Source organism: Scatophagus argus, chromosome 3 (genome assembly GCF_020382885.2).
Source record: "Scatophagus argus isolate fScaArg1 chromosome 3, fScaArg1.pri, whole genome shotgun sequence".
Taxonomy (NCBI): Eukaryota; Metazoa; Chordata; class Actinopteri; family Scatophagidae; genus Scatophagus; species Scatophagus argus.
Window position 1 is genome coordinate 3,663,212 of NC_058495.1, and position 25,873 is coordinate 3,689,084.

General features: G+C 39.9%; 2 protein-coding genes across 3 annotated transcripts; one reads left to right on the top strand and one right to left on the bottom strand.

Annotated features, from left to right (window-relative positions):
* Nucleotides 1–36: 36 nt before the first annotated feature.
* aldh1l1 (aldehyde dehydrogenase 1 family, member L1) lies at nt 37–25,317 on the bottom strand. Its single transcript, XM_046381846.1, has 23 exons — nt 25,168–25,317; nt 23,325–23,470; nt 21,981–22,215; nt 21,738–21,903; nt 20,687–20,788; nt 19,741–19,830; nt 18,071–18,208; nt 8,193–8,318; nt 8,000–8,091; nt 6,420–6,567; nt 6,186–6,305; nt 5,823–5,950; nt 5,101–5,251; nt 4,909–4,979; nt 4,591–4,696; nt 3,675–3,762; nt 3,467–3,560; nt 3,277–3,376; nt 3,065–3,163; nt 2,364–2,529; nt 2,169–2,274; nt 1,824–2,023; nt 37–526 (listed from the first exon to the last, which is right to left on the bottom strand). The coding sequence occupies exons 2-23, from the start codon at nt 23,449–23,451 to the stop codon at nt 471–473; spliced, it is 2,709 nt and encodes a 902-aa protein (XP_046237802.1). The 5' UTR covers nt 23,452–23,470; nt 25,168–25,317; the 3' UTR covers nt 37–470.
* Nucleotides 8,980–15,901, top strand: LOC124055232 (oocyte zinc finger protein XlCOF19-like). Of its 2 annotated transcripts, XM_046381865.1 has the most exons (3): nt 8,980–9,291; nt 12,190–12,937; nt 14,591–15,901. In XM_046381865.1, exons 2-3 carry the CDS (start codon nt 12,901–12,903, stop codon nt 15,373–15,375), a joined length of 822 nt encoding a protein of 273 aa, XP_046237821.1. In that variant the 5' UTR covers nt 8,980–9,291; nt 12,190–12,900; the 3' UTR covers nt 15,376–15,901. The 2 variants fall into 2 exon arrangements, with proteins under 2 accessions (XP_046237821.1, XP_046237813.1); XM_046381857.1 differs by lacking the exon at nt 12,190–12,937 and having other exon boundaries at nt 8,983–9,291.
* Nucleotides 25,318–25,873: the final 556 nt, after the last annotated feature.

A 25,873-nucleotide genomic window follows, 5' to 3' on the forward strand; every position in this document is an offset into this window, starting at 1 on the left:
GGACAAACACAACAGGAGTAGAGAGGTCCGCAGAAGTTAGGTGTTCAGCAGTTTTTTATTTATAACCAAAGGTGGTTAGAAATGTTACATTTCACAAGGCTTTTCTGACCTATTGTAAGCCATATTAGAAATTAGTGCTGTTTCAATAAAAAATATCTCTATTTTGTAACTTAATCACATTGATTATAAAACAGTCTCAGAAATCACTTGGGCTATCCAGAAATATACTTCATTTGCATAGCTTAGGAAAATAAGACAAATTCATGTGCAATTATTAATGTTATGGCAATAACAACATTGTAGTGAGCAGATGATAAGGAAAGAACAGCTTGTGACATGACTACAGCTCTGAATTGTTTTTTATTTTTGAGATGACATCATTCCAAAAATCCACATGACTGTGTGTATCCCTCCACATGTGTCTTCTGTCAGTGTCCACATACCAATCACTGCTTCTCCTGTGGTTTGACTTAATACTCGATGGTCACTGCCTTTGTCTTCAGGTATTCATTGAGAGCCTCTTGTCCTGTTGGAGTGACACAGACACAAACAGTAAGTATGGATTAATCACCACAGAAGTACAGAGTACTTTGTCAGGAGATTAGCTTTTTCCAGTGAACCTCCACAAGCCTGCCATCTTAGCAAGCACTTGAATGCTGCTAACAGTAAACAGAATTATGTCACACATGTAAGAACTCAACTACCAGCAAAGACAAAGATTGCAAGTGAGGTGTTTATGCACCTCAAGAAACATATGAGAGACCTGAGTCCAGTTAGCCTGATCACTTGATTTAGGTTTAATAGCTAACAGATTCATGCTAGTTCAAGCTTAGCTTTATTAGTCAAGATGACTTGAACACTCACAAAGGTGTTTTCACTTATTTTGGTCAATAAGACGTAAGTAGGACATGGGACGTGTCTCCTACTTTACTGTATAAAATGAAGTCAAAATATCTTGGATATGAGTGCTGCCATCTTGCACTGATGACATCATTCAGAGCCGGAGTATGTGCAGAAGTGACCAGGTGGCTGAACCCGTCTGAACCAATCGCGAGCAGCGCTGTCAATAATGGCATCTCACCCCATTTTTATAGCATCAAATAACCCATTAAAGCCCAAGTTATCAGAAAAGTGATCACTTGAACACACATCAGTGTGATAAGAACTATCTGAAATGACAGGAACCATCTTTAGGAAAAATTTTTTTTACATGTACTTGAGTTTGTGGTTTGGTGTACGTCCCAGCTGCTAACACGGAGCGGAAGGAGATTAAGACTTGCATTGCAGCCGACACCAGAGGGTAACTGAGATGTTTTAGCTTCACTTTCAAGAAGCTGTCATGTCATCCATCTCTATTTTACAGTCAGTGGTGCCCACACAGTTGTGAGACCAGGTCAAATCTGAATTGTAACATCTGTGTTCTGTGTGTATGTGGCCCAGAGCCTAACTTAAGTCTGCCTTAAACGGTCAAAATGATTTCACCTGTACAACATCAACCACAGTCATGAGATATCAAGCACTGACAAGAACCTGATTCAAATAATCAGCTCGTCATCAAGCTCTGCAGAAGCCTGATAATGACCCATTCACTTCAATCAGGTATGTTGGAGCAGGGGAACATAAAAAAACATGCAGAGCAGGAGGTCCCATGACCAGGACTAATCATGTTGGAATCGTTTTTCCCTAAATGGTAAACTATTCCAAGTGTGACTGCAACCTAGGCCTGAATTTATCTTTATTTCCTAAATTTTATAGCAATGCTAATACTATTAACATACATGAATAAAAGAAGAATGGCTGCACAGTGACAGCAGTTTTCTTACCCAGGTCTTTGCCAAAGCCAGACTGCTTGAAGCCTCCAAAAGGCGAGGCCACATCAGTTTTGTTGTAGGTGTTGACAAAAACTGTGCCGGCATTGAGCCTTTCGCTGACGTACAGAGCTTTGCTGATGTCCCGTGTGAAAACACCTGATGCCAGGCCGTACTCTGTAGCATTGGCCCTTCTCAGGACATCATCCACTTCACTGAGGGACGGAGGCAGTGCGTGACAGAGAAACAGCAGAAGGAGAAAAGACTGAGGATGAATCTTTTGTTGTGCAAATTTCTGTGAGCTGCAGTCAGTGTGGTAAAAAGGCCACTGGAGTCATTTCAAAGTACAATTAATCTTACCCGCTTTTGAATTTGGAAATGATCATGACAGGGCCAAACGACTCCTCTGTAGCAATGTACATATGGTCTTGCACATCAGTGAACACCGTGGGTTCGAAGAAAAAACCTGAAGGTAGACATAAACACACTGCATCATCCATAATATCTGAGGTGATATCTGAGACTCGATACACTGTCGAGCTAAGGCTGCCTCACCTGGTCGCTGCACCTGTTTGCCACCACAGATCAGAGTGGCTCCCTCCTTGATGCCAGTCTGACAATACTCCACCAGCTTGTCTAGGTGGGCTTTGTGGTTCTGAGGGCCGTGGTCTGTGGATCGGTCCAGAGGATCACCAATCTTCATCTTCCTGACCTCCTCAACCTGTGAGAAAAGACATCCAAATAAGAAGACCGCAAAGGTTCAAACTTCAGTTTCAGTCTTCATGCATAAGATTTTGTGATTAAAATTAACCACTTGACAATCTGACAAATGAGTCACAATATGACTTGATGTGTGTCTTGTAACTTTTATGGTAATATTACAGCTTAGCTGAGGAGGACACCATTAATGTTTATATTTCACCTTGTCACAAGCACAACCCCCTCACCAACAACATCAGAAGTGCAGTAGAGGTGCAGCGATCACCTAATAAATCAATCTGTGGGATTGTTGTGCCAGTCTAAAGTGTGGCTGCTCTGGCTCCAAACTCTTGAGAACCAGCTCTGAGGATCTACTTACAGTGTTGGCACTAGTGACAAATTCTGTATTGAAATGCAGGAGGACATGTGCACTGAGATCCAGATGAGAAATAAATAAAATGCCTCTGGGGGAGCTTTTGGCTGATGGATTCAGGTGGATGGATAAAATCAGAATGGAGAAACACCAGTAGAGTGACATGGAAAAAAACAAAACATACCACTCTTTGCACAAACTGGTCATGAATGCTGTCTTCCACAAACAGTCTGCCAGCTGCGATACAATTCTCTCCCTTGTTGAAAAACACTGAGCTCATGCCCTGAAATACACAAATAACACCAAGTGGTTGTTCCCCTGCATCTCTTTAAACATGTACAAAATGACAATATATATAACAGGCCTAAAAATATATGTTCCCATGAATAAACTTACCATGCGCACAGCCTTGTCCATGTCACAGTCGCTGAATATTATGAGAGGAGATTTCCCCCCAAGCTCCAGAGAAACTTTCTTCACATTGCTGACTGCACAGCTTTAAATTCCGATCACGGACACACAAAAATGAGTAGCGATGTAACATGTCGTTTAAAGAAGAGTTTTGTAAATGTATTTTACCTCTCACCTTTTCATGATATGTTTCCCAATTTCAGTGGAACCCGTGAAGCCCAGTTTACGGACGTCAGGATGGTCAGACAGACGCTGACCCACCAGAGCACCTAGATAAAGGGTAACAGTTTTATTAAGCTCATCATTTTAACTGTTAGAGTTCTTTACTCAGCCTCAGGCTCAAGTGATGAAGAATCCAGTGGGGAGAATCTCGGCGCTCCTACCTGATCCAGGTAGAATGTTAATCACTCCTTTGGGCAGTCCTGCCCTTGCTGCCAACTCAGCAAACTTCAGTGCTGTCAGAGGAGTCACCTGGAAACACATGACTTGTTTATAGCCATGCAAGCAGCAGGGCTGTTGGGATGGCTATGCCGGCCTGTCAGTTGGTCCACTGAGTTGGTTTAGACTGAAATATCTCAACAACTATGGGACTTAATGCCATGACATTTTGTCCAAATATTCATGTTCCCCTGAAGATGAATCCCAGTAATTCAGGTGATAATCTAACTTTGCCTCTAGCACCACCAGCATGTAAGAGAAGCTTTTTCTTATCCTCTTAAATATATCAAGATCTACTAATTAGACTGTCAGTTTGGGTCAGATTTTCATGGTTATGAGCTGATGAATCCCAATGACTTTGGCGATACCCCATCTTATACTGCCACCTTGAGATAACATTTATGGTTTGTAGCGAAATGACTTGACAACTATCCATTGGATTGCCATGACATTTGGCACTAAAGTTCATGACACCCTCAAGGTGAACTGTATCAATTGTACCTTTGTGATCCTCTGATTTCTTCTATAGCGGCATCATTTGGACATTCTGTCCAGAACTTTGGTTTATGACCAAACGCCTACAAAACTGCTGATAGTTCCATCAGCTTCAGCTGTATTACGTGTTTAGTACCAACTGGAAAATATTAAGATAATAAAATGCTACACTAAGATGTTGAACATCTTCAGCCAACATTAACACAGTGCTTTTATCAGCACGTTAGCCATGTCACTGTGAGCAATGACATGGTGAACAAAGCCGCTAACATGGCTGTAGACGTTTAGTCTTGTTTTCATCCATTCATCAGCATAACTACAGACAGCAGTTTCCACGAAGACTTGCATGGACAGAGCCTGACTGACCTGAGCAGGTTTGAGGACTACTGTGTTTCCAGCTGCCAGACAGGCTGCAGTCTTCCAGGCCAGCATCATCAGAGGGTAGTTCCAGGGAATCACAATGGCACACACTCTAAGATGAAAGGCATGCTAATGTTGTATTTGCAGATGGAATTTATTTACTTTTCTGGTTAACATTTATTTATTAACTCAACAATTACTGACATGAAACTTTTTAAGTGCTCTAATCACACACATAATCATTTTCTAGTTGCTTAACGTATTTATGTTTGTGCGTTTAATCAGAGAGACAAGTCCTTAAAAAATCTACTCATCGTCTCTTACCCTATTGGTTCCTTCTTGGTGAAGGTGAGGTTACGATTGGGCCTGGCCTGGTTGATGGGGATGGTGCTGCCCTGCGAAAACATGATATCAGTTACTTAACCATGTTCCATCACTGTTTAGCTTGACCTGTTGTATTTAACGTTTATTTAGTTTTATGAGATGGCTTCCAGGCTTTAAAAGTGGTGGTCTTACTTGGATCTTGTCACACCAGCCAGCAAAGTAGCGGAAGGTCTGGATGGACATGCCCACATGAGTCTTGAGGGCCAGAGTATAAACAGCTCCAGAGTCAATGGCTTCGATCGTAGCTAGCTCCTCCTGGTGCTCCTCCATCAGGTCAGCCAGCCTGTGGGAAGGGTAGCAGCAGAGACCAAATCACATAGCTGATTACACTGGGGCTAATAGCAAACATACCATGAAAAAAATAGCATGACAGTAGCATAAAAAGGGTAACTTTGCTTAAATAATACCACCAGGGCCTGCCATTTAAAGGTCAAAGACAATTACCTTTAGATAATAACACTGCATATATTACTGCAGAAAGTACTTGTTTCCAATTCCATTCTGATTATTTATCCAAAGGTTCCCTCTGGAATTTTCTTATAAGCAAAACTATGTTCACATTCATTGGTTCGCAAACACTCTGGGCGTTTCTCATCACTAACAAACAACATCAATGTTCAATGAAAAGTTCATTCACTGAATAAAAAATCAATGAAAAATCAATTTAAATCAATTTGGGATCTCATCTACATCAGTGGCACCAGCGTTGTGTTTATGTGCCAATGTGTGGGTTTACACAGACAATAATGTCGCTGTTTTGATGAGCGTCATATGCCATCAGTGTGAGTTACTCTGAGAACTTAAAGCTGAACTGGAATTACCAAAATTAAGTTTAGTAAGAACATTGCACTGACTTGTAGATGAGTCTGCCTCTGTCTCTGGGGTTCATCTTGCCCCACTCTCCCTCTTCAAATGCCTCTTTAGCAGCAGCTACTGCTTTGTCCACATCACTTATCTGGGCCAGAGACACATCACAGATGGCCTGCAGGACAGACAGATCAGTATAAATCATTACATAAAATCACAAAGCCAGCAGAGATTCATTCATATCTTATTTCCAACAAAAGAAAAAGAACTTTTATTTGACATCTGTTGGCCTTGGAAACATAAAGAAGTGCAGGTAGGATAATGTGCTCTGTATAGGACTCATACTTTAAAAGTAGTGTTGTGGTAGTGTTCCTCTTGTCTTCAGTCTCTGTGTGTCTTTTAGTCCTTACCGTGCCGTCAGTGGGGTTGATGGTCTTGTAGGTCTTTCCTGCTTCTGCGTCAACAAACTCTCCATTAATAAACAGCTGATGAGGCATCTTTATGGTCATGTTGTTGATATTTTTCTCCACCTGCAGTGGTGTGAAATGAAAAGTATACAACAGTCAGTGTGTTGTCTTCCCGAGGCCATTGAGTAACAAATACCAGCCAGGATCATGTGAATTTAAACAGCCAATAGCACTTGCATAGTCAACGACCAGCTCTTCTTCATCATCCTCCCCTCTGAGCTTCCTGACGCACATCTGGATGAAATCCTGGAAAGTTGTGTTCATGTAGACATCTTCATTCTGCAGCTGGCAGCTACTGGCCCGAAGCTTCACCTCCTCCACAAGCCTGAAAACAGAGACAGGAGGAAAGAGGAAGAAAGAAAATTCATGAATTTGGATGTATTGGAATAATGACTCTGAATACATTAAACTAGTTAATTGTCTCTATTGCATGTGAGTGGTTTATAGGATATCATTTTAATATTATTGTTGTTTTGTAGGGATATCAGCGCCTGTTTTTTTGTTTTTTGGGGTTTTTTAACCGATTAATAGTAGATTTGCATTAGATTACTAATCTGAATCTGCAAGGTAAAAGACGTCAGCAAATAAATGTAGTGGAGTAAAAAGTACAATATTCACAGAAGCAGCTGAAAAGTAAAGTACAAATACCTCAAAACTGTACTTAGGTATCATGCTTAAGTGTAAATTGTACTGACTGTGGTTACTGTAAATTCCATCACTGGTTAGTCATTTTTATTTTTAAAGTAAATGTTTAATAAATGTTTACCTCCAATAACAAGCATGCATACAGCCATTCCAGTGGGGGCTCTGTGAGGATGCATTACTGTAATGTTCACCATCTCAGTTTAGCCTGTTATGATGTTATGTTCTAATTAGAAATAAACACCAATTAGGTTGATGAAAGTGTTGTTACTTTTTCAGGTACTCGGTCTTCTATGGACCATAAATACCTGTAATAATTCTCATTGCAATCCATCATAACATTATTGTGGTATTTCAATAATGTCAACCTCACACTGGCACTGGGGGAAATGTCGGGAGGACTCCAAAGTCAGCAATGTCCTCTGGTGACCATGACTGTCTGTACAAAATGTTCCAAACCATCTTGTAAATGCTGAGATATTACACTTAGTAAGAGCTACAGGAAAACTGGGGGGGTCACCAAAACTGTAGGCAGTTTCATGGAAATCAGTCTCTGGGGACCTTGAACATCTGTAGAAATTTGTTGGGAGGTGAAACTGACAGACCACCACTTTGCCATGCCTAAAGCCATGCTGCTAGCATAGCCAAAATGGATACTAAGAAGTGTTTATGGATATTTACTACTCATTTTCTGCTGTGAAAACCAGGTGCCTTTGGTATGCTTTGTAACTGACCGGAATTCATGTTAACTACAGGGAAAACTACAGGGAAACTACAATGAGAACATCATCATACCTTTCAAGCCTGCTAGTTCAGGTTTGTCTTTGCAAACTAAGACTACTATTAAAAACAATACTTATTACTATACAGCGCACATAGAAATACTATATCACAGTGAACATACTTGTATACTAACAGTGCACATTTATGTGTGAATAGATTAATGTTTGAACTTTTGATTTTATCAGCATTCAGTCTTTGCCATCATTGTATTTGGATGCTTTGGATGATTACAGCAGTCTAGAAACTATTTTGCGCTTTGGGAAAGTAAGCTAAATAGCAATAGCTTAACAGTGAAATTCTATTGAAAGTACTTTTCCATCTTTTATCATTACCTGACTACATCCATGGAAGCAGCACCGGACTTGAAGAAATCAGTTGAGTCTTCAATATGACTGACATTAGTCAGAATACTCTGCCACACTGCCTGTGAGGAAGCATTACCAAGAGTCAGCATGGACAAATACACATCCTGCTGACAACCCCCCCCACACACACACAGAGCAATAGTAGGTGAAGAGTTCCTACCCTCATCTGTTCAGCAAAGGTTTTCTCCTCCTCAGTGAGCTCCACAGCAGCACTGCTCCCTGAGCTAAAATACTGTGCTGCAGAAATCATCTTCCCATCTTCAAACTGCAGGTTCTTCACCAACAGCTGTACAGAAAGACAGAATCAAGACTGAGTAAAATGTGAAACCAGTGTCACTTTAAGTTTAAAAAAACATGACTTTTGCAGTATTATAGTCTTAGATAGTGTCTACAGAGAAATGTGTCAAATGGAGCCATCAACAGAAAACATCTCATGTCATCTGACACTGTAGTGCTGACATTTGTTTAGGGTCATACATTTTAAGGACCTGCAGGAAATGTGCATGCACTTAGCCATCCATTTTGAATTGATCCTGTTCATGTAGACTATGTTTGAAAACCTAAATAAACTTAAGGCTGTTTTACCTGTGACAACATTGGATTACAGTATGACATCAAGTGAAATGAACTGATTGCACAGCAGACCTTTTGACATGACAAAACAGAACACTCAGTAGTAATGACTGCTGCATTCCAGTCACTGACATACTGTATACTGTATACTGTATACTGTATATGGCCAATGGTTCCATTGAGCGGAGGTCCTGCTAGTGTGTGCTGGTTCACTGATGCTGTTGCTGGGACACTTAATGGACCGAGACATCCTTACAGTTATTAATTCCACCTTTGTTTTTCTTGCTGTGACAAGTCAAACTGTCTGTTGAAATCAGTCCATTTAATGGGAAGTTTGCTTTAAAAATGTGTGAATGTGTTAATAACAGTGTCATACTCCGTCCACTACAGTAGGTGGTGGTATGAACCTTTTGTATCCTTAGTAAAGGCTGGTGCACTACAGACTACTTACAGCTTGCAAACGCTGAGCTGACGGTCAGGTTGCAAAATGGCAAACGCTACGCTTCAGTCGTTCAACGTCTTTCTGACGGAAAGATTAACCGCAGCTGCGGTAGACATTTATGGGTTCGTTGAAAAGGCAGTAATATATTATCAGGAGGAGGTGTACCGAACAAAACTGGAGAACCAGAGGTTACAGCGGCTGCTTGATTTGGTCTACAAACCAGAGATAAGACTACACAGGGCAGGTAGGTTCCTCAGTTAGCAGTGCATCTTACCCTCGGTCACTTCATTAACGTTGTCATTAGCAATTAACTGAATCGCATCAGATAACACCGTGTAAAGTTAACGGTGTTTATATTCGCTACATACAGCTACCTTAGCAAACCATGTCGGCTAACGTTACTGTTTCTTAGCTAATGATAGGGGTTGTTTATTTCTACATTATGAGTAGAACCATACCATATGTGGGGAAAAAGAATAATTACTATTTACTACGGTAAATATAAAGCAAATTAATGTTAATGTTAATTAAACTCAGCACATCTACCTTCTTAAAAAGACACATTTATATGCTATATTTAACTCTGGTAATTTAGGTGCACTTAACACTCTTTCTACGACGAATTCTACGACCCAATGTGTTCTTTTGTGTAGGGGGAAATGCCAAACCTGCTTATAAAAATATATTAATTAAAAGTGGCTTAATAATGAGTACTAACTTATTTGTAGAACATATATATTGATAATATTTATATTTGCGGGATGTTCTGGTAAATTCGGCAAACATTTGATCCACGTAACATCTTTTATTATATCAACTTGACTTTCCTCCTTTCCTAGCTTTCAGTTTGGTGGAGTGTGTATGCTTTCACTACTGAAAAACCACTACCTTTTGTACATTAAAAGAGTGGGGGGAAAAGTACGGGAGTAAACACAGACATCTCCCAACTTAAAAAGGGAGATGGTGGCTCAGTGTTTTTAACATTCAGCAACATGCCAGACATTCTAATAATAGACATTTGGTTTCAATTTTCAATTTTTTTGTAAGTGATGATATTTTATTACTAAGTGAGTGAAACACTGCCTACAAGCTGTAATTTATTCTCACCAACAGTACACCGTTAATGTCAACATAGAACCCAAGGTTGCATGCAAAGTAGATCAGCTGCTTAAAGTGCTTAAAAATAAGCTTTTGTGTGTATTTTTTTTGTTTGTTTGTTTGTTTTGAGCCTCATGTGTTAATGAAATTATTCAAAAGCGATGCTGATGTAATGGCACATACTGAAACTCTTTCCTAATTGATTACCTGTACTCCTAACCTGTGAACTTTATATACTTTTTTTCAAATATTCTTTTACTTTTTAAACTTTTGGGTGTTACTATGGTACAACCAGACTCAGTGTGTGACCCATTAACTCCCAGTCATTTTCTGTGAGGTGTAGCTCAGAGACAGCATGAAGGATTGTTGGAGAAAGCACAGTCATTGACCTGTAGAGGTGAAACAAAGCTGTAAGGCATCCAATTACACCTGAGATCCATTGTGTGTTAAATATTGTTTAAATTAGCCAACTTATCCACCTGTGAACCCGACCTACAAAAAGCATGACAGTTGCAGTAAACTGCATTGAGATTTAAAATTCTGAGCTTCTGACTTGTAAATAGTGTTTACTTCAAATTCAACGTCACTAGTTTGCTGTGGTATACAGTAAATAAAGGATAATGTCTGTTGTAAGTCGGTCAGTTCTTGCCCCCACATCATCCATTAAATCCTGACGCCTCACAGGGCATTATCCTGCTTATATCATGGTCACCTACTAAAGACAAAAATTAAGATAATTATATCTTATTTCTATTTTCATGCATTTTGACATCTAAATTTTAAGTTTTTCAAAAGCTGTAACTCTGTTACCCTGGCAATACATGAGGGTTTGACTAATACCCTGAACAATCATTCCCATCCCCCAAGGTTCCTATGCAATGGAAACGTTCACTACTCCAGTAAATAGGACCTTAGATAAGACTTGGTAACAGGTGATATTTCTAGATATTTCTAGCTCTGACTCAGCTATGAGCCAGGAATCTATCCTTATGCTACCAAGATTCAAAGTTGATCTAGATCACTGTCAAAATCATTCTTGAGATTTTCAACAACAAATAATAGTCTATGTACACTGTTGACCGCAACCTGAAGTAGTGAGATGAATAGTGAGATTATCTTATGTGATAGCCAGTAAAGTAAAGCTTGCAGCTTGCATGTGACAGTCAGCATCTCGTGGTGAGGTTGAAGCACTGAATAACTACACTCAGTTGTGATATTCTTTTTTTTTTCTTGCCATTTTTTTCTAATGTCAAGGTGTTCACAGCCAGCCTATTAATTTAGTATGGTTAACTGCAACTACTGTGTCCATTATAAGGAATTAATTGACCCCTAGCAGCCAATCAGAATTGAGACCATGGTATAAAAAGGCTAATCTGTTTAAACAGAGTAGCTAATAAAGGTTTATCACAGGCTAACCTCTGATCTTATCTTTAAACATATTATGCATGTGTGTGAAGTAATCGTACTTTTATTAAAGGCTGAATTGTTCTTCTGTGTCTAGGTACTGTGCTCTCTTGTGATCTGGGAAAGCCTTTTCCAGTACAAACTATGAGTATTATGGTCACAAAACTAATAGTATAATTTGGGTATGGAGTATAGTAAAGGCATGACCCATCAACACACTGAATCCTGCCCCGAACTGTAATTTTTCCCTATGGCATAATGTGCATCACCATGGAGGAGAAGCAGAATTCAGCCTTAAAACCAACAGGAAAAAAGAGATCAACATATTTTGACAGGCAAAAAAGTCTGACTGTAATATTATGAGTAGCTCATTAAACACATGTGCAGTAGTCATGTGAGCATGTGAATCACACTTGCATCCAGTGTCCATTGTGCTTTCTAACAGTATGTGTGCACTTTTATTAACGTCTCTACTCACTGTTTTCAAAAGATAAGTTTTGATTGCATTTGATTTCTCTGCTGCTGTTAGGACAAGCATCACCGCTGGGACTCAATCAAGTTTCATATGTAATCAAAGAAGTGATTTTTTTTTTTTTTTTCTAGCTGCAACCAAAAAACATTCTCCTATCCACTGTTACAGATTCAAGGCAGATCGATTTGCCTACACCGACACAGGAGGTTTGTGCTCAGGAGCAGCAGGTACAGAAGGAATGTTTTCCCAGTGAGGTCAACAAGGAGCAAGAGGAAGTGACTGAACCCTGGACCAGTTCGATGGAGACAGCTGTACATCTGTCATACAGTAGCATTACAGAAACACTATCTCAAATTGTTACAGCTAGAAAGTGTGAAGAAAATAAGATGCTGGACAACCTAACTCAAACTGTGACAGTTGGAGAGCGCAACGAATTCAAAGCATGAGACAGCCTGACTTAAGTCATAACAGGTGGAGGGCACATGCAATCCAAGATACTGTCACAAGATGACCAACTGTTACCATCCTTTGCAGTAACCCCACTGTATACAAGGATGGAAATGGGTTTTCTTGTAATATTTGCCATCAGCCTTTCCCAAAAAAAAGTCAAGTTAAAATTGCGCCTTGCAGCTCACGCAACATAAAGTTCGCCAGAGTCCACCAACAAAGCGTTCACCAGTTTTGTCTGTGGTAGAACAACAGACTCCAGGAGTCAGATGACCTGCCACGTGAGAACACACACAGGGGAGAAACCATTTTCCTGTTCTACTTCTATTTAAAGTCACATGAAAGAACACATGAGGACTCACACTGGGGAAAGACCTTCCACCTGATGCATCTGTGGGAGAAACTTCAACGCATCTTCAATAATGAGTAAACATGCCAGGATCAAACACAGGGAGAACATGCCGTTCAGGTGCAGCCAGTGCTTTCCTCTGCTCGTTGTGTTGAAATGGCGGCAGTCCACAACGTCCTCTTCTCTGTATGAGATATTGCTGATGTAGCAAGACTGACTACTGTCCAGACACTGACTCTTAATCAGCAGACCTCATCTGTTTACTCAGATATATTGGTGACTGCCAGGTTTATCTTATCTTATCTTTTATGAATGTATGTCTATTGACGCTGCAGTGAATCGACATCCTCCATTAGGATGATCCACTGCACTGTTCCAACTTCTCATACTGTTCTGATGCTCCTGATGAAGTCACTGTAATTGCACTCTGCTCTAACATGTCACATGCTCAATACAAATACAGAGAAACACATAATGTAGCACATGTATAAAGCTATATATGCAAATAAAACACGACAGTGGCTTTCATTATACAAAATCAGTATTTTGCACTATTTTACAACTTTGACAGTTGTTTCCGTAAATTTTGCCTTTGATTCATATGTGACTTTGCACATACTGGCTTGTAATATACTTTATTGATTGTTACGTATTGCGTGCGATGCCAATAAAGTTACGGTACATGTTACTGGACACCGGATTTCTGAGGCAGATACTGATCCTCGTGAATTTGAAACCTCTTCTTGGCAGATGTGCAGTTTTTGGTGTAATCCTAACCGATAATCATACATTTGCTGACTTGTAGTTAACTTCTCATTTTTCTGCAGTGAGGTAATAGTGTACAGCAGTGTGTGTTAGTCTGCTGTGACATCCTAGTTGGGTGTAGTTACGGGTATGACAGAGCACACACAGATAATACCAGTAAGGGATGCTGACTGCTGGCAGATATAGGTGTGGGACAAAATACAATGAATAAATACTTTTTGGCTTTTTACCTGTATTTTTTATCGTGATGTACCACAGATGACTGTGTTGCACTATGTCAAGGATCACAGAATCACTATATTATGATAACATCATTTTTGTGGACAATGTATCATATTGTAGGTGAATTGCATGTAATTTCAGATCAGTCTTTTTATGTGGCTCTAAAGGGAAAAATATCAAAGTCCCTTTCCTGTTCAGAGAGAATAAACACATTCTTGATGTTCATTCCTGCAACTCCTTAAATACTATTTGATTATCATTGCTATGTTTTGGTGTGCCCGGGGAGGGCCTTTCTGTGTTGAGCCTGCATATTCTCCTTGTGCTGGTGTGAGCTCCCTCTGGGTATTTCAGCTTCCTCCCACAGTCCAAACACATGCAGATTATTTGGTCATTCTAAATTACCCATAAGTGTAAATGTGAGCACAAATGATTCTTTCTATATGGCAGCCCTGTGATGAACCGGCGACCTGTCCAGGGTGTTTGCTGGGATAGGCTCCAGGGTCCCCACTACCCTGGAAAGGATAACCAGTGATAGATAATGGATTTTTTGCTGTAACTCACATTCACAAGAAAATGGCTCTTTGTGGCTCTTTTGAGTTACATAGACAAAAAGCTTTCTGCTCTTGACTGTAGTTTATCAAGTTTATGTGGGGCTCTAAGGCGGGTGATCAAAACAATCTCAAAAGTAAAATTCCTGATGGGTGTGGATTGGTTAGAACACTATTTTGTTGCTGGCAACTTTGTGTGTACTACAAGTGTAATGTATTTCCATTTCCATCCTTGCAGATGCCAAACAGCCAAGTGCACTCACACCTACGGAGGAGGTTCCCACTAAAGAGCAGGCCTGGAGCCATATTGTGTGCCAGGATGAACCAGGACCCTCCCAGATTAAAGAGGAGCAGGAAGAGCAGAAGGACGAAGTGTGGATCAACGGGAGTGAGGAGCCACCATCAGCAGAAGATAGCGATGATGGGGACGCCTTGACAAAAGAACTCATTAAAACAGTGCAGCAGTTAGAAGACTGTAGAGCTGCAGAGGAGAGCAACGAGCCAAATCACACCCCTGTGGATGATCCAAAGCACTCTGAAGAGAAGACTAGCACCACCTTATACCGCTGCCACATATGCAACTTCATATTCACTAAAAAAACTGTGCTCACGTGGCACCTCAAGACGCACGAAAGCAAGTCACATGAAACCAAGGGGAACTTTGACTGTCACATATGTGGTAAACACATCCCTTGTCAGAGCAATCTCCAGAACCACATGAGAGTACACACAGGAGAGAGACCCTACACCTGCCACTTCTGTGGAAAGTGTTTTAAACTGAAAGGGCACATGACAGAACACATAAGAACCCACACAGGAGAGAAGCCTTTCAGCTGTCATATCTGTGATAAATCTTTCAACAGAGGTTCCACTCTGAGGAAACATGTTTTAGCCAAACATAAAGAGGAGAGACCATACAAATGTGAGGATTGTGATGAGCTGTTTACTGAAAGGCTGCTGATGAAGAGACACATGCGAAAAGTTCACGGCATCAAATTGTCTACGAGTCAAAGTCTTGCCTAGAACTGAAGAGCAGACGTCACTGATGATGCATGTTGCATATGGTCGCAGATCGGATTTAAAAAGATAGGGCAACATATCTTTTAAAATGTTTCAGTACAAGCGCCAGTGAGGAACGAGATGAATAGCAGAATGATAATTTATTCAAACATTATGCAGCAGTATCCTCATTTTTCACATGAAGCCGGACTTCAAATGTCAAGTGTTGTCTTACATAAACAGCTACACAAGAACCTGAAATTATTAATTAAAGGGAACAGAGTGAGGGAAATGTGCTTGTTTGCATTTTTGGTTGGACTTGGTTTCATAAAACAAGGAACTTGAAGGTGTCACTTTGGGCTCTGGGTAATCGGCAACAATTTTTAATCTTTTTTTTTATTTGTTGTTTTAACTTTTATAGACTAAATGATTTATAAATTGTGAAAATAATTGTCACATTAATCCAGGTAAATTGACCTACTGGAGGATAAAGCTGTTGTTTGTCAAGATATATAACAGATTTACAAAGAAACATGAATCATACATTAAATAGTTGGCTTTCTACATTCTACAGAGTACTGTAGGAGCAGCTGCATGCTGGTGAAATTGTGGACCACTTACTAAAGCATAGATGTGCTGGATATATGGGCTGTAGAACTGCCATTTCCTCTATGGCTACAACCTGCAGTGAACATCTTCATGAAACACATTAATCTGCAGTGTAAAAACTACTTGTTAAAAAACATGTTCATTCAGTTGCTGTCAACCCTTTAAGTTCACACAAATAACATATATAGCTGTGGTACATCATCTATCAACTGGTGATGCCACAGTTTGTTTTATATATATTGTACATATCAGTTGTAATAATATTATCATTTATTTATTTATTTTACCAAACCGTTGTAAACCGGCCATGTAAACACGGAAATATAAAGCTTCAAAAAGATGCGAAAATGGCAAAAATACATAAGCCATCTTTTGTTCTTTCTGCATCACCTATGTGTGTCATGTAGCAGTGCAGGTATGGATTACATTTAGACTTAGATCTGACACTGATGTGGAACATTAGTTTCACACTTACTGAAGTGTCTGTCATCTTGTGATTTTCTCTATCGACACCTTCTTAAAATAATCGCATAATTCATTTTTTCAGGTTTTTCAGGAAACACAAAAAACTCCCCCCAAAATCAGCCTAAGTCACACTCTGGACATAGGCAGTAATCATATTAGGGTATTACCACATGATCAACTCAACTGAGGATTCTGGGAATTCCACCATAGGTGGCCAGCAGGGAGAGGACATGAGTGATGCAAAAAAGTGAACTTGGGCAAAAAGTGACTTAGGCGATTATTTTAGGAAGGTGACGCTATGCAACAAGAGAGGAACAAGATGGAGAAAGACCAAGAGCTGTGGGTTACGTTCCATTATGACGAGCAGACCATGTCTTCCTTGTGACTGCTGGAGTGAAGGTGACGAAGAGGTTCTGCTCACATCATTATTAAATCCGCACTCTGAGGTCACATTTTAATTTGTCACTCTCTCTCTCTGCTCTCATGTGAGCAAGCAGCTCTTTTAAAGGTCCTGTCATGTCTTAGTGAAGAAGTCAGGGACATTAACGTAAAAGACACCAAAATGCTATCACATTAACATACAGACAAAGCCAACTATATTACATATCCAATGTCTTAAAAGGGCTTTAGTGTGTAAAGGAAACTTTAACAGCAGTGATATAACTGACACCAGAGTGACAGCCCTCCATCTGTGTGCTCTTCTCTTGTATAGTCATATGTGTCATTTCAGCTGATACCAAGCCTGTGTGTTTGTTTCAAAATTTTAGCACAACTTTATAGAGTGGCAACTGCATGTGCTATTATGCTGTAAAGGTTTGTAGAAACATGGCTCTATGTACCAGCCACACAGGCTGGAAATCAATCATCAATGAAGTTACAGAAATGTCATCATTCTCGCAGGAGATAAACCATCATCTGACACAGATAAGCTTTCATATCAAGGCAGAACAGCTAGTAAAGGCAACATAAAAACCAAGTGTAAACCCAATGACGTCACCCACTGGTTTGTGGACTGCCATAATGAAGCCACAAGTTTGGCAGTTGCTATCTTGGCTTTTTTGGACCTAGAAGTGACCATATTTGGACAAGAGGGTGGAGTTGGGGAGGATATCCTCACTGGCTCTAACTGAGACCCCGAAGACTCGCTGTGGTAGCAACCTGCCACTCACAAGTTAGCTATCATCTATTTTACCCTAAATGGAATCCTAATTTACCTCATTTTCCTAATTTGGCAAAAGTCCATTACAAAACTGTTATCTAAGGTAATAAATCAAGTGAGAAGTATGGTGATTTTCTCATAAGCTTACATATAATTGGATTTCTTTTTGAAATGAGTGTATTCGTCCCCTGCTGGCCAATAGAAACAAAGCAGGTTTAAAGCATTGTATTAGCTTCATTTTTTAGATCAAGAAGCTCTGTCCATATTTTATACAATGACAAAAACCCATTTTCATCATGGAGCTAAAACTGATGAAAATGGGAGCTAAAACTAATTTTAGCTCCAGCTAAAACTCCAGTATCTAAAAAGAACAATAAATAACAATAAATATCTGAATAAAAAATTCAGATATATATCCCATCATCAATTTTTAGTTTTGACTTCTGGTGGATTTAGATAAAAAAAAAGTCTTGTAAGTTGACTTACTGCCTTTCCATCATTGCCAAACAGCACCAGGCCTGCCTTGGTGACAATGCCAGGTCGGCTGGCTCCGGGAATCTCCAGGGGCTGACCTTTAGCTGCGGTGCCATTATCCACCAGACTGGAGCCATAAAAAGTCACTTTCTACAGAGAGAGAGAGAGAGACACACACACATAAAACAGCACTCGTGAAGGCAATATCAAGTAGAACCTAACAGTTCTTACTGTCACTGGAAATCCTCACTTAACTGTTTTAGTCTAAACTGTAATACTGAAATATCACTCGCAGCTACAGGAATTGGAAGTGAATTTCCCCACTAAATATTCCCCACTGGATCAATAAAGTTCATCTTATCTTAACTTAAATACATGCTTATTCTGAAATTGTTGTCAGCAACACATTTCAAACAAGATGGTACAGGTTAACAAAAGGCTGGGAAAGTTGTGTACTGCTCAGAAAACACCTGTTTGCAACATTCCACAGGTAAACAGGCTCATTGGTTACAGGTGACGACTGGGTATGAAAGGAGCATCCTCAAAAGGCTCAGTCGTTTACAAGCAAGGATGGAGTGAGGTTCACCACCCAAACGCATGATTAGATATTACTACATGGGCTGGGGAACACTTTATAAAACTACTGTCACTGAACACAGTTCATTTGTAAATAGTTCCATTCTGGTTTTAAGCCAAGACTGTCTTTCCATGATATGGAGAGAGTAGTTCTTGCCTTCATTACATCACAATTAGGTACTCGCAGTACATTTAGGCCTTCCTCAGTCTTTATTACCTGGCCTACAGTTGGTCCAAAAGGCAGATACAGAGATGTTGACTGGTAACAAAAAGCATAAGCACATCATCCCAGCTGTAGCCTCTCTTCATTGCCTTCCTGTTCAGTTTTAGAGTTCAGTTTAAGACCTTGTTGGTTACTTTCTGAGTTCTTAATGTCCCATCCAACATCACAGACCTTTATTCAGTGGGAGTCTGCTCCTTGGTCTCTTACATCAAACACCAAATTTATCTTGAACGTCCCATGGTCACGACTAAAGCTATAAGGTGACCACTCATTTGTTGTCTTCTGCTCCACGTTTCTGGAACCAGTTGCCATTAGATATTATCATAATATCTGCCCCCTCCATCACTCTTTTTAGATCCTTTCTTTTGATGTTCTTCTATGACATTGGATATTGTTCCTTGTTGTTTACTCTTGTCTTTGCCATGTTTAATGTCATGTTTTTTACTTTTTTTTTTACAGCCGTCAGTTTAAGCTGTATTTAAGTGTGTTCAAGAAATAAATTTGACTGTTTACCTTTTCCAGTGTCCCAAATTTTCTGGAATGGGGTTGCACATGTAATTGTGATACATTCATGACTGTCTGAGAATCTGAATCATACCTGAGTTCTTTTTTTTTTTTTTTTTTGCATTCTGTTTAATTTAATATTTCCAGGGCAGCTATGTTACATTACCATACAATGTTATTTACATTACTAACACGGGATAATATTGTCATTCCTCTAGTGTAAAATTCATAGCTGTGAAAATGTTAATATTCTTGTTTTTAAAATTTACTTAAGGATATCAAGTAAATCTAAATTCTGCTACAACTGAGCATTCAAACATACTGTCCAGCAGCAGAACAAAGGAGAAGGATTTAGATGAGTGATCTGCTGCTCTGTTACCTGTCCATCCACCTCTGCCCAGGCACCAGGAACTTTGTCATTTCCTCTGATCCAGTTGTGGAGGGCCTCAGCAGACTGGCTCCAATCAATCTGTAGACAGATTGACAGATCTTCAAAAGCTATATACAAAATTGTTAAGCACTGACATACTTTACTTTGAACTTTTAATAAGTTTTGCAAGTTCACACAGTCAGATTGAAAATTCAGGTGTCCAGTGTGAATAAGACAGCAGTTCCTAAGTAGCATCAATTCAATTTGTATTTTTCATCTTGAATTTTGAAGATTGGACACATTTTCACACACACACACACACACACACACACACACACACACATCATTTGATGAACCTGAAGAAAAAAAAAACTCTCCTGTTAGCAGAGGAAAATGTCCAACCACTAATGATTCTTTAGTAAAACAATTATTATTACATTTTTTGCAGATTAATTTAGTAATAGAAATTTGGTTCCATTGGGACCATTCTTGCACTCCATCTGCCATCTCTCATCTGTATTTCCTGTCGGCTTTTTATTGTATACCCTCTAAAAGAGACAAAACACCCCCAGACCAACCCAGTTGTGGTGTGTTTGGGAAACATTTTATTTTCTATCTTGATAACACTGTTTTCCATATCCAAGCAGTTTCAACATAACCATAAAGCAATAAAGAAAAGTTTTAAGGAAATGCAGTTTCTTGTAAATTGTCTGTTCTTGTATGTAACAGACAATCCAAAAACACACAGCGGTAAACATGAGTTTTCTGTCACACTTAACATTGTTGTTCCCCTTTTGTTGTGTCATGTCCACTCAGAAAACATCCTCATCAAAACTTATGTCTTGTTGAGAGAGGTCCACAGATGCTTCACCACTGAGACATGACCGACTGTGTTCTACAGAATTAGATTATGAAGTATAGAGAACTGACTGGTCTGGGTGTCCTTGTACATTACCTTAGCGTTATCTTTCTTCTGAATGCACTCATATGTGGCTCCCTCCTGTGGCTGGGTGATCCTCGGGGCCTTGCCTTCTGCAATCAGCCTCACTGCTTCCACCTGGAAACGGGACAATGTACTTATCTTTATGAACTTTGCCACTATAGTGTTAGTTATACTGGGAAACTGGGGAAGGCAGCCAAGTGCAGGCGGCTGAAAGGAGACAAGCATGAGGATCCATAACATGCTACACTACTTATTTTTACTTGTAATAATAATTTACTTGTTATCTTTACCTGCATGTTGTGACTGGTAATGATTTTAGAAAGGAAGTAGTAAAGTATTCCAGAAAATTGGCCTGTATGTGTTGTAGAAAGCTAATATTTTTGAAAAGTGGTGCTACATGACCAGTGAAAACAGGTAGAAAACATACAACAAGCCAAACAACCATAAACACGACTCCACATGAATGTTAATGTTGCTCCATGTCTACAGCATGTGTTAATAGGGAATAGCTGGCCAACATGTTACCTGTGCCACCACCGTAAGGCCATAATAATATCAAACATATGTGATTTTGAGCAAGTTGATAAGTTGTGCACCCAGTGGCAAGAAACAAAGTGATTAATGCAGCTTTAAATCTACATTGTCACACACTCACACAGTACTTCTACATCAAAAAACACCTTTCTGTGGCTGAATGCAGACTTCACTCGACATTACTGTACATGAACCAACAGCATTTTCCTTTTTCTGGTATAAAATAATAAAAATACACCAAACCACAGTATATGCCTGATGAACCGCCTTAACATCTGAGGCAAAACAACAGCGAGGTTAAAGTGTAACTATGGCAGATAAAAGCAAAGAGAGTTAGTTATAAAATCTTTCCCATGAGAGCTTGGAACACTTTTCCATTCATCTAAATGTGTATATTGTGGTTACATCACACACTCCTGCATGGCATACTTTTTCCACTTTATTTTAGCAACTAAGTCAGCCTACACCATCTCAACACAGCCTGTGTTTTTCTCCACCCCCGCAGTGCCTTTCCCATCACAACACTCACTGTGCCTTTGACTCCCTCTGGGAAGAGAAATCTCTTATAGATTGTGTTGACGGTGTCATTGGGTTCAACATCACACTCCCTCTGCAGCAGGATTGGTCCGGTGTCCAGTCCGTCATCAGCCCAGAACACTGTGAACCCGCCCTTTTTGTCACCGTGGATCAGGGTCCTGTGTGTCATAGACAGCGTGTAAAAAGCTGGACTCTCCATGGTTCCACCGACCTGATGAACATGTTCATCACTCACCAGTTGATAGCAGAGGCTCCCCTGTGGCGAGGCAGCAGGGAGGGGTGGTAGATGATAGAGCCATGTTTCGGGTGGTCAATGACCTCCATGGGGATGAACTGAGAGCAGAACGGCAGGACGTTGAGCTCAGCACCTGTGGCCTTGTACTGAGCCACCACCTCCGGAATAGCCTGGCCCTTCACACGCCAGCGGGGGAACTTGAAAACAGCAACGCCATCCTTCTCCGCTTCAGTTGCTGAGGGACAAAACAATGATCACTCCTAAACTGTGTCACACCAAAATGGTTTTAGTTCAAATATATATATACAGAGAACAGGAAATGAATGATTAATCAGTCATCAATTATGGTAGCCTTAAACTGTGAGGTTATCATTCATGGCTGTGCATATATTCCTCAAGAGATACCAGTATGAGATACCAGTGTGCATTTTGTTCAACAACTGAAGAAAACTACATCAGCTGTTCAAGCTTCAAATTAAATTTACTGTCATGTTGCCAAGGATATAAGAACTACTATCATGGAGTGCCAGACCCTTTACTGCATTACTAAAATTTCAAAAACTGTTTTTTTTTGTTTTTCAGTTTCTGATCCACAGCATTCACTCTCGGCATCTTCAGAGCCTGTAAAGCAGATTCAAAAGTCATCATAAAAGTTTGGAAACCACTGATCTAAGACTAGATGGAAATGCCGTTGTAGGAAGAACCTTTTATCAACTTGGTACATGTTGCCTTCATTCTTAATGATCTCCATCTCCATCAGAACCTTGATGGAAAAAACACAATCGGCTGACCAATTATAGTTCAGCATTTAGAAATTTAAACAAAGCATACTTTTTACATCCAGGAGAATTTATAGTTCTCTAACTCAGTCAAACTGCACTCAATTCTAGCCCTTCCTTACAGTGCTGTAAATCCAAGTACAGGCGTTTTCATGCGTGTTATTGTCCTGACATAAAGATGATTATCTGATATTGTTCTGATATAAAGATAGCATGCAGGCAGCGACACACTGCACTTGGACAACATTCGTGATGACTATGCAACTTTGTTTTTATTTTAGTTTCAAGGACCAAAGTCATGAAGCTGCTAGTGTGACGAGTCCAAATTTCATCTGGCACCATCCTGAAGCTGGTAGTGTGACAAGTCCAAATTTTATCTGGCACCATCCTGAGTCTATTCGTGGCAGGCATGCCCAAGCATATGACTTACTTTGCTTGATAACAAGTACTCAAAAAGGCTTAAGTGACAGCATTTTGGTTTTTTATTTCAGTTTACCTGGTTCTACAGCCATGTACATGTGACAAAGCTAAAGTCTGGAGTTCCCAGCCCGCATCAAGTTCTCACCCAGTGGGTCAGCCTTGCCATCCTTATCAGGGATGGTGAAGACTCCAACAATGGTGTGGCCATCCTTCCTCAGCTCCTTGTAAACCTCCTGGCCAAAAAGGCTCTGACCAATCACTGCAATCTTCATCCTCCCACCTCACTGTATTCTGGAGAGGCAGCAAGCCACGCCAGGTCAAGCAGAAAATATGTTTGTAGTTAGAATAAGCAATCAAAGTATTTGGATTACGTCAAATATGAGAAACAAAAAAAATATTAATCAAGTGAGGATTTTTTAGGCTAAGCTTTTCATCTCCCACATATACTTGCAAGTAAACTTTGCAACCGTAAAGCAACTGAAATTTATAATTTTTTGCCCATCATCATTTGGTCTGTTGAGTTATGTGCTTATTATTCCAAATATTTAAAACAATATTCAAACCCAAACACATCTGTATTTTTTTTTTCCACTGCAATTTTCAGAGAGAAGAAGTTGGCGGATGTGACTAAATGTAAAGTTTAATTTTTGGATTGAACTGAGTCGCAGCGGCAGAAATTATATTAAGATTAAGATTAAAGTGACATATTTTGTCATTGGAGGGAACTCACTCCAACGAAATTTGTTCTCTGCATTTAACCCACCCAAGTGACGTGCACACACACACAGCAAACCCGGGGCAGTGGGCGACCGCGTGCAGCGCCCGGGGAGCAGTGGGGGTTAGGTACCTTGCTCAAGGGTACCTCAGCCATGGACACCGGGACGGGGAATCGAACCAGCCGGATCCACCGGTTACGGGTCCGACACCCTAACCACTGATCCACGACGTATGTGTGTTTAATGTTCAAGATAAAGACCATGAGCACACTCTGCAAAGCCCAAACATGCATGTGCTTCTGTTCTGCTTTGTGTGTGCAGAAATTTCATGATAAAACTCTGCGCTGTCTTCCGAAAGTAAGTTTGTTTTCAAAAAAGCCTAAAAGGTCACAAGTCACTCACAATCTGTGCAAACGTTTCAGTCTTGACTGTATCACCAGGTCCAAAGAGCAAACTCTGTGGTGGTTTCAACATGGTATGACATTAGCATGAAACAGTCTGAAGTATAGGACTGCGTACAGATATCTGCACGAGCAGACTATACTTATGTGTACATATAGATGACTGGCATTCCAACTCTATTTTCAAAAAAGGTGACAATTTGTATTTCAGATGAGGTTGGGGAGGCTGCATCAAAATCACACAAAAAAAATGTATTTATATGTCCCATACAGACATAGATTTAGATATTTTTGGAATATAATACTAAGTTAATATATATGTCATTCTTCAGTTTTGTCTGTAATGTTCATGAATTCATATAGCACACTACAATTTCATAAAACACTATAAAAACACTTAAGTTTTCTCTACCTCACAGGCAGTTTTTAGATGAATGAAAAAGTGCTCAGTAATAATGACTGTGACAGTTCACTGACCCTGAACAGACAAGGCGGGACCTGCTGTCCTGACAACCAATAAAACCCCCTAGTGTAGCTCATGCCTATGGTGCAAACCTAACCCAAAAACTCAAAAGCATGGAGGAAGTGAGGGATTTTGGCAGGCGACTGAATCGACAACTTTGTGACAGTTTAACGTTCAGGCACAAACTAACCTTCACAACAGCAATCGCATATTATCCGCGCCACACTCTGTGAGCTCATAGTGTGGAGGTGTAATATTAATATCCCCAACAGGTGCTGCAAACACCAACCCTATCTTATTGCAAATTCAAACAATTTGTGTGTGAGAAACCAATCAACAGTCTGCACCCTCATCTAAAAGCAGGAAAAACATTATGAAACAGAGAGGGAAGAAAGTGTGGGTCCTTACCCCCGCTAACAGAGTCTGGACTCCTCTGCTCGCCTGGAAAGAGCGATCGGACAAAGATCGTTGCTTTTAATTTCCTCCCCTGCAGCCACACATGCAGGCCGTCCAATTACATAACATACAAATAAAGCAGCGTGATTGGACAGGACGGACCATGAGGCTGCAGGGGGCGGCCTATCAGCTGCCAACAAACGAACATGCCCCCGTGGAAACCGAGAAATGTCAACCATGGTAAACTACTATAACACTGGGCAATTTAATTTTACTTTTTTAGTTAGCAGTATGTATTTCTTTAGACAGAGATATGTGTCAGTGAATCTGGGATTTAATTTTTTTTATATATATAATATGTTCACCTTTTTTATATCACACAGGAATGTATTAAAATAATAAAGTGAAAGTTCCACCACTTAAATGATTTGAAGACACCTACTGTTCCCCAAAAGGACCTTTTAATGGCCATGAGAACGTGGAAACACTGAATAGTATAGAGGTATTTCTGTGGCCCCACAGTACCAACAACAACTTCTATTTTTATTTATTTATTTATTTATTTATTTATTTTACAAAAATGTAATCAATTGGGCAGCTGTTTGAACTGTTAAGAAATACTGTGTGTCTTAAATGAAAAATTGAATGGAGTAAAACAAATAAGAATATATCAAAAGACAGGAAGCAAGGGGTTATTGATTTCAAGATGGATTTCCTT